Consider the following 15,487-nt stretch of genomic DNA (forward strand, 5'->3'; position numbering starts at 1 on the left):
TATCTGATCTAGGACCTACTGGAGCTAGGCCTATAACCACACCACTAGAAGTCAATGTGAAGTTCACAACAATAGACTATGATAAATGTGTTGGAGGTGTCAATGATCCTGCACTTGAAGACATAACAGCTTATCAGAAGTTGATTGGGAGGCTGTTATACCTCACCATTACCAGGCCTAACATCAGTTTTGGAGTGCAAGTTATAAGTCAGTTCATGCAAGGACCAAAAATTTCACACTGGAATGCAGCATTGAGGCTAGTGAAGTACATAAAGAATGCACTTGGACAAGGACTGCTACTAAGAAGGGATCCTAAAGCTGAGTTGACAGTCTTCTGTGATTCAAACTGGGCAGCATGCCCAAACACTAGAAGGTCAGTGACAGGATTTGTGGTGAAGCTCGGGAAGTCCTTGATTTCTTGGAAATCAAAGAAGCAGCAAACAGTAAGCAAAAGTTCAGCAAAAGCTGAATACAGAAGCATGTGAGCAGCAATCTCAAAAGTAATTTGGCTAGAAGGATTACTAGCAGAGTTTAGTATGCCAATTTCCATATATGTGCAGCTCTTTTACGACAACAAAGCAGCAATTCAAATTGCTTCTAATCCAATCTACGATGAAAGAACCAAGCATATCGAGATAGACCGTCATTTCATTAGGGAAAAGATTAAAGAAGGGTTGATACAAACTCAACATGTGAGTACCAATGATCAGCTAGCAGACATACTGACAAAGGCCTTAGGAACTATGCAGCATCAATACCTATTGTCCAAGCTTGGAGTGTTCGATGTCTTTCATCCTCCAGGTTGAGGGGGGTATTGGAAATGTAAATAAAATACATTTAGCAAGTTAGTCCTAGTTAGTTAGTAAAAAGGACACGTGACTAGTGTGTCCAGTTGTCATTCTCTTTTGCTCTGTATAAAAGAAAAGTTTACTTTCTTCTCTGTAATGAAGTGAGAAATACAGAAAATGCTCTCTAGAATCTTCCGCCATTCCATTTCCCTTCAATGGCATTAGCTCATAACTGATTTGCTGCTACTTTTGACAACTCGAATGGGAAGAAGAGGGTCAGCTAAACTGTGGTTCACTTTGTATGTTTTCTGAGCAGATTAGCTCAGTGAAAATAGTACGGGCTAGCTAGTTTTCGGACTGGTAATTGAAAAATAGCCAGTGTTTGCAAAATTATTTAAAAATAGCCACTATTTTACTGCAACACGGAAAGTTCCAACTAATATACTGGAGATTGGAGCACCTATATATGAACTAGAGGTGTTTAACGGGCGGGCTGGGACGGGCTGAACAAAAAAAAAACATGTTCATTAATGAATCGGGTGGTTAGCGGGTTGGGGATAGCGGGTTGGGAATTTGCGGGTTTTGTGGGCCCGTCCGGGTTCGGGCTTAACGGGCTCGGGCGGGCTGCGCTAATTTTATTTTTTTAATTAAATTTTGTTAGCAACGGTACACAAATTAAAAAAAAAAGTTAACCCGATAATGGGTTAGCGGGTTCCGGTGCACCGGTATCCAAAATGTGTTCGTCTAAAACCCGCTCCCCGTCCAACCCGTCCCAGCCCGCCCTATATGCTACAGTGTCTGGTTGAACCGGGCTGAACCGGGCCGAACTGGACTGAAAACGGATTAGCCCGGCCCGATTAACAGGTTTAGTATTAACTTCCAGCATATTATGTTGGACCAGTATATTATGCTAGAAGTCCAGTATATTATGCTGGAATATTTTCCGGATTTTGAATAGTGTTTTCGGTCAGATTTATCTTTACATAAAAAATGGCTAAATTTCGATTACTTTTGAAACTGTGGCTATATTTCAATTACCACTTATAAATCTGACTATTTTTGAATTCACCCGTTTACTCGGCATATCTATTGGTGTCGTCGTTTGCGTATCCACGGTTCAAGAATCTATAGAAACAATTGTTAGCAAGAACGGAATCAAATGCCACAGAATATATATTATTTTTATCAGATTACTGATTAATAAGAAATTTACCTATGATTACTAAGTAATCTAATAGTATAAATATCTTTTTTACATTGTTGGTGTATAAAACGGGTATGGCCAAACTCAATAACTTTGGTCCAAATTCAGATACGGGTTTAGGATTGGAAAATGCGGGGGCACTACTATTGAATAAAAATTTGAGCAAATAAAGTGAGAATCGAACCCAAGCAGCGCCATAGCACGCTAAAAGTCAAGTTGTGCTCTGGTATGCTTCTGCATCTAAGAGGATATCCCTTTTGACAAGTAAATTTTCCTACAAAGACAGACTTTCCTCCCCAGAAGACCCAAAAAAAAAAGGACGAGAACACCAGAGACAATAGAGAGAGTTAGTCGTAATTGAACCAAGATGTTAATCTCCTCCTTGAAATTGCAGTAAAGACAACAGTGTACAAAGTACAAAAATTCGTATACAAAATACTTCCACCCCAAAAAGAATACCAAGTAACAACCCAAGAATCCAACCGACCAGACTACAGATTTTACCTCAAAGAAATGAAATAAAATAAACAAGAAGTTGGTATAAAAAGGCAGGTGAGGACTTCAACTCTACAGTACTTTTTGCCTCTCCATGAATATTCCTAGGATTTGTACAAACTTGAATATTCTCCATACATAATCGCGTGATTCTTGAAATCATTTACTACAGGTCATCAGCATCGAGTTGATGACATGCATTATCAGCCGAATGCTTGAAAGTTCAGCAGGGGTTGTGGTAGGAAGATTCCGATGATGGATTAGTATCTGATATACTTGCTCAAAGATAGGCCGCACGTGCACTGCAATCATTGGATCAGTTGGATTTATGGCGGTTAGCACATCCCTCATCCAGGACAGTTTTCGGGCTGTTTCCTTGCTAACATCACAGGCCAACTGCTGAAGAAGCGAAACAAGTACTCCTTGACTCAAAGGGAGAGGATTCATCGACAAAATACCCGGTAAATCAACCTGGTAAAAGGCACAGGGACACCATTAAGATGTATCAACCGACAAAAAGTGCCTCGAAAACAGTTGAATATAACTGCAACTGAAAGTTGAAATGCTCCATTTGAACATAAGAACTTAATTGGATGTCTGTTACTAGTTAATTTGCATATTCCAACTCTATCATTTGGATCATTTGCGCTTCAAGGAAGTGCATCCTTCTACCAGCTCAAAAGATAAGAGGTGGAGACATTTTCCATGTGCAAGGAATAATGTCCCATGCAGCAGTCCTAAACTACCTGATATTAACCTTATCCATAAACAAGTAAAAGCGAAGAGTATACCTGAGAACATAACCATGCTACAATAGACACATCACTTCTTTGCAACGCTGCAGTGAATGCTTCCTCGTACTTGCGTTCAGCTAACAATCTAGATAGCTCTTTGGTTGGATCAACAGGAGCCTCAAGCTATTATAGAAGGTAAAAGTTTGAGTCAAAATGATAAGAAAGAACAAAAGTCTAATAGCAGCATATAAGTAGCTTATTCTTTTTCCATTTTTGTTGTTGATAAGGTAAATAATTTTATTGACAAGTAGCTTATTCTTTTCCTAGTAAGAAGTAATTCAAGGGAATAGAAAGAACCTTCTCATGCAGTAATGGTCCATTACTCATGTGGCTAATCAGTGGATTTGGTGAATTGGAATTAGCTCCAGAAACTGCAAGAGTAAGCAACTTCTTTTGACCATCAGCTAACTCTCCACTCAATGTTTGAGTCATTGATGATGCGGAATTAATGGCATCCTGAAAATTAACTATAGTCAGTTCTTTTTAAAGACTAAAAAAACTCTAATAAGTATGCAATTTGAAAGAGAGTATAAACCAGCCGTTATCGATGAAAACAGGTATATCCAAGAAAAAGTTAACCTCTGACACTCATTGCAACAACTTACGCACAGACCTAGAGGGAAGAAGGGAAGCTTTTCATATACACAAAAGAATTATCAATTTAGTTATATCACCAGAGAAATGTTGAGAGTTATCACTAAACCTCCAAAGACATAACAAAAGTAAAATCTCTTTCTACGAGTAACAACAGCTTTTAAATCTAAACTGGAAGTAACAACCAAAGAAGAATACTACACGCACTCTCTCATGACATCTATACTAATGAATTGTCGCTAACTATTCTTGGTGGCTGCACACTACTAAAACTCTCAGACACATGAGATCAACATGCATCACCCATAACCTTGAAAGCAACAACACAATTTCCAACCCAACACGTGCCAAAGTCTCTCTAAGAAAAAGTCAGTTGACTATCTCCCCCCGCCCCCCTCCGCCCACACACAAAAAAAAAAAGAGTATGCCCTATGCGATAGTGAGGAAAGTTCATTGTGATGCTAAGTTCAGGTATTTGATAGAGCATACGCAAACAATCCTCCAGCCCCTTATGTAGAAAATACAAATATTCACCTCTGCTCTGCAATTCAACAGCTAATTACAAGGATAAACATTGGCGTTTGCTCTCTATTTAACTAGTGATGTGGAAGCATGAATATCAATCTACTTATTGAAAAGAATATGAAATCAACATATATCATAACATGTCATATTCCAAGAGAAAATAGTTATCACGAAGAACATGGGTTTAGTTAACATGCTTTTAGAACACAATAGGAGATAAACCGCTAAACAAGTGTACCCCAAACTTCGGGTAGATACCATTTTGACTTCTTTCATTAGAACGCTAATACTCCCTCTATCTCAATTTATGTGGCGGTGGTTGACTAGGCACAAAGTTTAAAAAAGAAAGAAAGACTTTTGAAACTTGTGGTCCAAAACAAGCCAGATATTTGTGTGGCTGTAAAACATCTCAATAGAGGTACAATGGAAAGTTCAAAGTCAAATTGTTTCCAAATATATAAAGGTGTCATTCTTTTTGGGACAAATTAAAAAGGAAAGTGGGACATGTAAATTGGGACATAGGGAGTATATAGGATGGTCTGATAGGAATGAACAAAAACAGTAGGTAACCCACCATTCTCAACACCACAACTTTACCGTGATTCAGATTGTGAATTTGTGATGAGGAAATTGACATGGAAGATCCGCCGAGTGGCAATACATATCAACACAGCCCACTTACTGATGCTAATGGTGGAAAGTTCTATAGAAGGCACAGCTATAATGTTCCATCCTCACATTCAGGTATCAAGTTTTATGAATCAGATGGGGATGAAGAGATAGAAACTGAAGAAGCCACAACAGGTTCCAACCGAGCCCCAATGGGAAGCCATAGATTATCAGGACTCATGGGAAGCCATTGAAAACCCCGGCACGTAGAAGCCATTGAAAATACCACAAATTTTCTTCCGCTATTCACTGCTATATTCGACCCGACCCGTATTCAAAACCCCACCTATTTTCTGATGATTGTCTTCTTCTACTGCCACCACTATTTCCAGCGCAACTGTCCTATGGCGGCGTTCCGTACAATCTCCGGCGCCTCCATTTCTGCTAACACCTCAACTGATAAAGCTTCAGTAGAAGCCTTTGAAGGGTTTATTGATAACGCTTCAGTAGAAGCCTTTGATAAAGCTTCAGTAGAAGCCAAGAGGCAAAAATTGGTGGTGACGAAAAAGATGTTTGGTGGTGAGGAGGAGATCCGATTTGGAGGGTGTTTTTTTATTAATATTGTGTTTCTCTTTTCCTTTTTTATTAACTATAGACAAAAAATTTTAAAGAAATAATAGGTGTAATCTTTTGATTTGTTAATTTGCCACATCATCCGCGAGTGTAACTCACCTATAAGATTTGTCACTTTGAAAGGTTTATTGAGTTCAGTTTTTAGTCACGTGATATGTTTAAGTGAAAAAAGTCTCAGTTGAGATGTTCAAATGACCGTTGTGGACAACTTGGAGGGGTTGTTTATGTATTTCGCCTTGATAATAATACAACAATATAATTGAAAATCACGGTAGAAAGAAAATTCAAAATATAGGTGGTGGAGTATATCATATTGACCACCAACAACTTTCCATTCCAGAGCATAATGTAATTGGTGTAAGTTAAATATATTGAAAAAGGAAAGAGAATGGCCGAACCCGAAATTAGCAAGAAAAAAGAAGAGAAGTCATATTAAAATCACTGCTACTACGCCATACCCTTAAAGCAAGTGCTAATGGTGAATGCATGGACTCAAATTGTAGTAGAGCAGCAGCAGTGTGTTCAGCAAATCCTTTCTGAAACGTCAAATCTACTTGCTCAAACATTGCTTTGCATGATATCTCAAAGGCAGGGATCACCGAAGCTTCCAATGTAGATTTCAAAGTTTCCTGCATGACAGTTAGAATGTCATTGGGTACGTAACATCCAACATTAATTTGGAAACTAAAGCATCCAACAAAAGGAACACAATGAAGACAGCAGGAAGGAAGCACGTTGAGATATTCAGAAAGTTAATTTTTTTTTTAAAGACTAGTAAGATTCAGAAAGTTAATTCTAAGAGCTACTACGCTTGTAGAAGGATATCTAGCAATCTATCATTGCAGGCGAGCAATAACACATAAGTGAACATGACAAAGCAGAGAAAATGTCTTTGTAACCACACTGAGTGGCATTAACTAAATATAGAATTGCATGCTCATGCTTACCTGAAGAGCTTGCTTGCCAGAGGTTTGGAATTGTGCTTGGATTTGCCTAGCAACAGAAGCTTCGAGTTTGGAGCTAACTGTTCTCTCCAGTTGGTTCACTGCCTTGTCACTAACTCCTTTCTGCACCATACACATCCCTTTATTGAAAAACAAATTCAAATTAAAAGAGAGGTCGTATTTTCATTAAATTAACCTGGAAGGCTTCTGAAATAGCAGTTGATACAGCTTTCTCAACTGTAGGGGCAATACTGCGTGTGACGGCTTGTCCAACAGCTGCCAGTTCTTTCTTCATTATTTTCTCAATTAGCCCCGGCATGTCCTTGTTAAAGCAGTTAGATATCATATTGGTTATTTGTTGAGTACGATCACGAAGTGAGTTCTCTTGTTTTGCACTCTCTTCTTGGAAACGAGCCCATAAGACATCGGAATTGGCCTTGACAGCCTTCTCCATGCTCCGTCCCAAGGCAGCCTCGAGTCTTCTTCCTTCTTTGGTAACAGGAACAGCGACCATCATACCCATCTGCTTTTGTGTTTCTTTTTGCATATTAAGAAGCTAGAAGGCACGACATTGAGAGAAAACGGAACAAGTAAGAATAGCATATAAGCTAAATGAAAATGATATTGTAACTAAGATGATATAACCGCAGGAAGGGCCAAATTTCCACCATGCTTTAATGTATCAATACAAGACCTAAAATCGATTTGGGAAATAAATAAGATTCCATATAACAAATATATGTATAAGAAAATCTGCTTCCATCCCTTGAGGAGTTTGAGAGTTCGACGCACAGAGTTCTCTGAAAGTAGTTTCACAAACGATTAGACATGAAAGAGACCAAGAAGACGGAACTTAATTGAAAATAGTCCAATAAATGTCAGGAGGGACTTTTTTTTTTGTAACCAAGAAATCCCTCAGGGCCGATGGCACATGGTTCAAAATTCAATGGATAATGGGTCCGTCCCTCTATCCTTCTCCACTTAAATACCAAGCTTTTGTCTACGGAAGGTTCAAACTTGTGACGTGCACCTAACCCACACATCACGCATTGTGGTCTTACCACTAACCAAAGCCCCGGAGGCAAATTTCAGGAGGAGAACTGGTTAGAGCAAGGACCAAGTGGCCAATTAACAGCAAGAAAATTTCTCAATTCAGTGCAGAAAAAGGGCAGTCGAAAGTGGCAGGTCAAGGTTATATGGATCACCATTTGCAGTGAGATATAATAGGAAAATTTCAAAGTAATGGAAACCATCTAAATACAACAACTACGCCTCAGTCCCAAACAAGTTGGGGTCGGCGATATGAATCCGCATTCCTTCCATTTAGCTCAACTAATATCATCATCATTACTAAAGCAAATTAACAGTGCAAGTAAAAATGATAATTATATATATAAATAAGGCAACCATCTAAATATATGATTACAATAATAACAAAAACCTGTAATTTGGAATACTAACAAGAATGACTAAAAACATCTTAAAATAAAAATCCAAAGAATATTAAAACCATTTATGCACACAGGCTCTTAAGAGTAAAAGCAGGCACCTGATTTAGCATCTCATGCATGGACAAAATTTGTGAGAATGCAGCTTCCATAGAGGTGTTACTTGAGCTGACACCACCCTCGATGGATTCGGATGAGTTGAAAGCACTAGGCGAGGGTGAAGATGGTCTAAATCCTTGAGTGTTCTTCGCCTTTTGCTTTTTTCCTTTGGCACTAGGAGCTGAAAGTTGATGCGCAGAAACTTGCACCTTTGAGTCTAAATCATTTCCAGAGATCTCCTTGGCCGAGTCATGATCTTCTTCTGGGGCAGTTGACGGTTGGGTCAGCCGCTCAGTTCCACAAGCCCCATCAAACTGCCTAGATTCCTCAACAATATAAGTTTCAGGCGATAAGGCATGACATTCTCGAGCCATTTCTATTCCAAGATCAGATGCCTGAGAGCAAAAGGCTTTCTCTTTGTTTTCCGACACAAAAGTATGAAGTTCTTCTTGAGAGCCAATATCAGTTTTTTGATTGAATCTTGTTTCACCAACCTTAACCTCCACCTCCACATTGCGGACTTCCTTGTTGATTACAACATCCTGGATACTCGATTCTCCCTCACTTTTCTGCTCATTAACATGGTTTACCTCAGAGGATGAGTTAGCCATCAATATCTCTGAAGGAGTCACCAGATGAGTCGGGTGCTTAAACTTGATTGGATTACCAACACCTGAAGAACCATCATCACGTGACACTTCATCATCATTATTCCTTGGGTCACCGTCCGACGAAGTAAGACCAGACAAGTTTGGATGAATGGCATCCATTTGCCTATCAACTGAATATTCACCAACTTTAGGATCCCCAACATGGTCATTGATAAAGGGACCACGCTCCGAGCTGTTTGATGTGCTTCTGAAACCAGAAAGTTTTCTAGCCAACTCAGGACTCAAAGGCGGTGGTGATGCAAAGGGGGCAATATCAGTATCAGTAGTTATACTGGGCAAACTAGCTGATTTAGATTCCACGGTGGAAGAAGCAAATTCCATAGAGGTGGCCAAGGCAGTGCGTGCTTCAATCATAGGAGGTCTTGTTGTAGCTACAATCTCTGTGACACTCTCATTCACTGAAGATTTGGGTGCAGAACTAGTTAAAGGAAACTCCATTTGTTTACTGCCAGGGGGATCAACAGGAGCATATCCTTCAATACGAGCAGCGTCACATGAAACACTAGATTCCGTCCTTTCGAAGCCCACCACATTCTCCATGGGAGGTGGCAAGCATTGGGATAAGTCCAAAGCATACTGCTGAATAGCCTGTGTCTGCACACAATACACTTGAACAATCTGTTCACCATGAGGCAGTAAATCACTTGTCCCAGTGAAACTCAAAATTGGCATTGTAACTGTAAATTCAGCTATGTAATCCATATGGGTTGCCATTGGGTTCAGGTCATACTCTAGATGAACAGCATATATTGCATTCTTTTTTGCATTTGCTAGTAAGAGCAGACCTGCTTGAGACAAGGCTACAACTTGGTTAAAAAATGCCTCTTCAGCACGAGCTTCAGAACTCTTCAACTCTAACGTTTGTGTACAGTGCCATGAATCAGCATCACTAGGAAGCAACCAGCCTTCTTCACTTGCTGATACCCATATCTTCATTTCTCGATTAAGTGGACCCTGTATACCTTTGACTGGTTATACCAAGATACAAACTTATGGAGAAAATAAAATAAAATCAAGATCAACTTCTCATTGCGCAGCAACTATTCTCCTAAAATACAATTCGTTTCGAGTAAAATTGAGATCAACTTTCTGAATGAATAGCTTCTAGTCTCCTAAATTATGATCACTTTAGAGAAAAACATAACTTATTACTCATAGCAGACAGCTGATTCTATCAAAAGATGTTTGCTACAAACTTTATAAGCACATACCCCAGTGATGAGTATGATGTGGTCTGGGCGGTGTGGAGCAGTCAGGAAGGTAGCTGAATTAACAGGATTACCATCATGAGGCCTGAGAACTGCAATTGGTAGTGGCTTCCGGTCTTCCCAAATCTTAACCTGTAAAACAAGATACAAACCACATGCATCAGTCGACGAGCAACCAAGCTTAGTTACAAATGCAGAAGATAATTCCTTAGATCAACATCAGATCACCATTTTTTCATTTCACAGGACACAGACCACATCTATCAGTCAGTATTAAAGAATGGAACACCATATCATCCTTTTTTTCCTTTTTGTTTTGTTTTCAGAACTTCACACGCTACCAAAACTGTGAAGAATGCATAAAACCTAAAGAACTATGCAAGTATTAAAGAAGAGAGTATCGGTTACAGAAGCATCAGTTACAGTTACAAATGCATTGAATGATATGGCTGCCACATAGAGCAAAGACAACAAACATAACAAACTAAAAGCAAAACTCCCACGAACCGTGCCATCCACAGAAGCAGATACCAATCGAGTGGTCATCCACTGGCACATTGACAAATCAGTTACTTCTCCATCATGAGTACCAACAAGTTGTACCCCATCAACCAACCTGTCAACAGGACACCTGAGAGGTTCATCCGCTGAAAAAACTCCAGCTTTTCCAAATTTTGTGGTATCAATTTTTAGAACATGTTTTCCGATTCCAACCACAAGAATTTCCTGTTGAAGAGGGCATAATAATAGTTATGAAGAAATTTAGTAGAATAACTATGCTTGTGACATTGATAAGAAGAAATATAGAGAATAACTATGATAAGAAGAGAGGGATTTATGGTACTTGTTTGTGACAATGCCAACAAACTCGAGGATGAACAGATTCCCCTTCACCAACAATTTGAATAGCAATGACAATCTTCCCTGTAATTTGGGGCTTATCTTCCTCATCTGGTCCTTCAGTAATTTTCCATATGTAAACACGCCCATCAACACTTGCACTGAAACATAAGCAAATTAGATAGATAAAGCACTTACAGAATACCTGATATGAATAAAAGAAAATAGCCCTACCTAGCCAAAAGGTGAACATCTTCAGCAAAGAAAGCCATGTCTGTGACCCTCTGAAAGAAAATTCACAACTCTATCAATAAAATCATGCCTTATTCCACAGGGATGGTTAAAACATATTATAAACTTCCAATTACTATAGTTCTTATAAATACAGTTTATTCTTATTGAATTTTATTTTAACTAATAAACCTAATCTGTAATGGATTTATACATTAATCAATCAGTAAAATCGTACATGGTTCAACAATTGAAAATAGCAAAACCAAGGAAGCCAAGGCCAAAAAGTGATAGCAGCTCCAAACATGACGACGTTGTCCTTTTTTTAACAATATGAGGAAGATAGTCTTTACATGAAAGAACAATGAAGTTCATTTCAGAGCCATTTCTAGAGCAGCAATCACACGTGCAGACTGCTGCCTTATATGTGACAGCAGAGAATGCAACAAAGTTTGAAATCAAACACCATGCGTATTAAAAGCTATATTTTCCAATCCAACGAAACAATCATGCACGTTCAATCTCACACACAGCTAGGTATCAGTGGAAACGTGAATATCATGACTTCAATATAAGAATACAACTTAAAAAATTAGAGCTTATCATAGACCCCCCTATTTTGGGTAAAACCACAAAACTTCATTGATTTATTCCCCCCCCCCCCCCGAAAAAAAAATTAAAAATACTCAATTCGTCAAAACAATGTTACAAGTACTTCATCCACACAAAAAAAGTACATCAGAATTGATAAATTACTGAAGTGCACCTGGTATATGCACCAAAGTAAGTGCATGAAATGTGTGCCTTTTATATAAAGTTTATTACTTAATAATGGTTAATCAATATGACTTAACAAAAAATGGTTAATTAATATATAGTCTTACCTCCACCCAATGGTGTGGTTTAGTGGTAAATGAAGTGGAAAAAACTATGAGGTCTCAGGTTCAAATCACACCGGAGACAAGAAACACTAAGTGATTTCTTCCATCTACTAAAGCCTCGGTGGCAGTACCTATGCTGGTTGGAGATAGAAAATACACGGTAGAATAGTCGAGATGCGTGCAAGGCGGCCTCCATCATCTACACACACTCTCCCTCTCTCAATGTATGGCCTAATCATGGTAAAATGGTTTAGTGGCACAGGGGCGGATGCACCTTTGCGCAAGCGGTGTCATCCGACACCGCTTCGCCGGAAAATCTAATTAAATATATATTTTATTAAATTTATAATATTATAAATAGCCGTTATAAAGATAAAACGAACATTATTGCAAAGGAAATGCATCTTGGTCCAGTGGCTAAGAAGCCAAGTATGAACGGGGTAGGTAAGGGGTTCGAAGCTCAGGAGCTCCTATATGTGTTTTGCTACATCTTTTTCTTTCCTTTTCTTTTTCTTGAAGATAAAATCTTTTAACTTTCAAAATTAAGCAAATTTATCATCTGAAATTCATTTAACTTGGAAGAAAGAATCAATGAGGCGAATCATATCTACGCAATGAAAGAAATTTTAAGTTCTTTGAAATTTATTTAAATATGAGAGATTGTGTGATGCCTTATATATATATATAGTACTATGACGCTTTATGAATAATTTTCAAAAAAGTAAAAACTCGTCGAGAAAAGTTATAATATTATAATATATTGTGTTTTATTGATATAAATTGAATCTTTTTTTTTAAATATAGCATCTATGTTATATTTGTTTATTTATTCACTTTTTAAAATTGTCGACGCCGCTTACAAAAAAATTATGCGTACGCCCGTGAGTGCATGTTAAGTATTTCCCGACAAGAATGCAGTAAGATATTTACAATCTTTACCATCACTAGCATTTTATCCATACCAAATAGCACAAGTATTTATAATATTCCTACAACTTCCACATAACAAAAAGATGTGAAATGCACATACAATTTAGCTAGGTAAAACGATGAAATAGAACCAACAGATTAACAGAATCATTAGAATATAAAAAATGTTAGCTTTTTTTATAAGGCTAACCTGTGCAAGACCTTTAAGCAATGATCTCAACGCAGTGTTAATATTAAGCACTCGAATAGCTCCCAATTTGAGTCCATAACATATATAGCTTTTGTTAACTGCAATTTGCCGGCCCAAAACAAGGCCCGGATCCGAGCCATACTTAGTAATTGGAGTAACCTCCAGCTGAGGCTGCACTTCACCAGGCAACCGAGCATCTATATCATAAACAACATTCTCCCCATTCAAATGCCTCCCTTTAGGCAACTTAGTACTCTGCATCCGGACCGGACCGGGCCCAACATTTGGTGAAGCAGAAAAATCAGAAAGCTCAGACCCAGAAGTTGTAGGCTGTAAAGGAGGAATAATTTGCAAAGTGGTGGGTTGCTGAGAAGAAACTTCTAGAGTTGAAGAAGGTGGTGCACTTAACAAAGCCATAAGTCTCGCCCCATGATTAGGGTTAGGGTTAGGGTTCAAAAATTGGTGAGGACTAGTAGGAGTAGGTGGTTGAAGTGGAGGAGTAGGGAAAGACATGGATCTTTGAGGATGCAAATGGCCATCTTGTTGTTGAGGTGCGTATTGTGTAGGGATATGAGGATTGAATTGAGGGATATGGTGAAAAGGGGTTGTTGTATGAGGTGGATAATACAGTCCTCCGCTACCACCGCCGCCTCCGCCGGCGGTGGGCGGAGGATAAGAAGCTGAAGGAAGTGGAAATGGGGAAGAAATCAAAGTGGGGTTAATGGGATTTTGGGGATTAGGGTTTGTTGAAGTTGTTGGTGGAGGAGTTGAAGGATTGAAGAATTTATGCATATCAAACGGTACTCCGCCGGGCTGGTTTGGATTTCCGGCGGAAGCCATAATTGTATACTGATAATATAGAGATCGGAGTAACTGTGAAAAATTGCAAATATATAATCCTTAATTGGAAGAGAGAAGTTAGGGATTTGAAAATGGAGGATTTGAGTGTTGGATTGGAGGAGACAGAGATCGGATTAAGTGCAAGATTGAGTAGTGTGTTTGAGTGAGAAAAAGTGATGAATAGATGGGGAACTTTTTTTGGTGGGGAGTAATGCCTATTGTGGGAAGAAGATGGTTAAGAAAATATTATTTTATAGAAAGTTGAGGATCTAAGTGTATTTCATGTTTAAAATAATGCTACTTGACTCCTATAGGCCAAATTTAGTTATTAGGTTGGATTGTTTTATAATATATTGTATTGTATTGTATTGTATTGTTGTGTAGCGTATTATTTTGTGAATATAATATTTAGATAAATTGTATTATTTGATGTTGTTAAATAATATTTTGTTGTTTGATTTGATTGTATCGTATTGTACTGTACTGTAACTGATAAGTTTACTAAAATACCCTCAATTGTTAAAATATTAAATATATCAAGAATTACACATAAAAATAATTTAAGAAAACCCCTTTCTACTAACTTATCACCAAATATGTCTTATAAATAGATTAGGCAATTAAATTCATTCAAATTCTAATAAAATTAGCAATTTTATGTTGGTGTTGGAAGCGGCAGAAGTTCGGGCAAAAAGGAACGAAGACAAAGCAGATTATAGGTGGGAGAGTTGGAGGTAAAATAAAAATAAAATAAAAAAGGTAAAGGGGAAAATAGAATTATGGAGTAGTAAGTTAGGACATAATTGAAAAGAAAAATAGAAAACAATCCTACCACACTAAATCGGTTGTTTCAAAAAATGGGACTTTTTATTATTCCGCAACAATGGATTTAATAATACAACACAACTAATTTTAATGAAACAACCAAAACAACATTATTTTGAGATAACAATATAATACAATACAATAAGTAACAACCATCCAAACAAGTTGTTAGGGTGGGGGTTGTTGTTGTTTGCTTGGGGTGGGTCAGGGACGTAGACAAGTTATATAGAGATTAGTAATGGTTGAATTAATAATAAGAAAATTCGATAATAGGATTAGTCATATACAAAAACTAATGCAATGATTAGCAATATGTGAATTTTAAATATTTTTTTTGTAATATGTGTTCTTCGGTCTCTTACGATTATAATTCTTCTCTCTCACTCACTACCTTCCTCTATCATTCTTTATCTTGGTGTCAACTTATAAAGTGACAAACATAGGAGAATCTCGGAGCTGTAGAGAATAGTTTTCTTTTTTAGTTTTTTACTCGTAACGTTTTATTTTATTTTTAGCTTTTTAATTGAAATAATTATATATTTACACGCTACATAAGCATGATGATCAACACATATTTTTTGGTATATCAATCATGTCGCAGCTACATAAGAATGGTCAAAGGTTAGAAACTTTGTTAATAATCATTTATCAAATAGAGTTCAAATTTCATGAATTAAATTTAAATTTTGGATCATATTTGATAAGTACTTCAACAATGAAAAGAAAATCAAACTGAGA

At 37.7% G+C, this 15,487-nt stretch overlaps 1 protein-coding gene across 1 annotated transcript; it reads right to left on the reverse strand.

Annotated features, from left to right (window-relative positions):
• Positions 1 to 2,346: 2,346 nt before the first annotated feature.
• Positions 2,347 to 14,187, reverse strand: LOC107795664 (enhancer of mRNA-decapping protein 4). Its single transcript, XM_075256758.1, has 12 exons — positions 13,085 to 14,187; positions 11,087 to 11,136; positions 10,857 to 11,013; positions 10,520 to 10,738; positions 10,016 to 10,144; positions 8,136 to 9,758; positions 6,783 to 7,142; positions 6,590 to 6,709; positions 6,101 to 6,271; positions 3,579 to 3,737; positions 3,279 to 3,404; positions 2,347 to 2,958 (listed from the first exon to the last, which is right to left on the reverse strand). Exons 1-12 carry the CDS (start codon positions 13,922 to 13,924, stop codon positions 2,647 to 2,649), a joined length of 4,266 nt encoding a protein of 1,421 aa, XP_075112859.1. The 5' UTR covers positions 13,925 to 14,187; the 3' UTR covers positions 2,347 to 2,646.
• Positions 14,188 to 15,487: the final 1,300 nt, after the last annotated feature.

Source organism: Nicotiana tabacum, chromosome 1 (genome assembly GCF_000715075.1).
Source record: "Nicotiana tabacum cultivar K326 chromosome 1, ASM71507v2, whole genome shotgun sequence".
In the NCBI taxonomy this organism is placed as follows: domain Eukaryota; kingdom Viridiplantae; phylum Streptophyta; class Magnoliopsida; order Solanales; family Solanaceae; genus Nicotiana; species Nicotiana tabacum.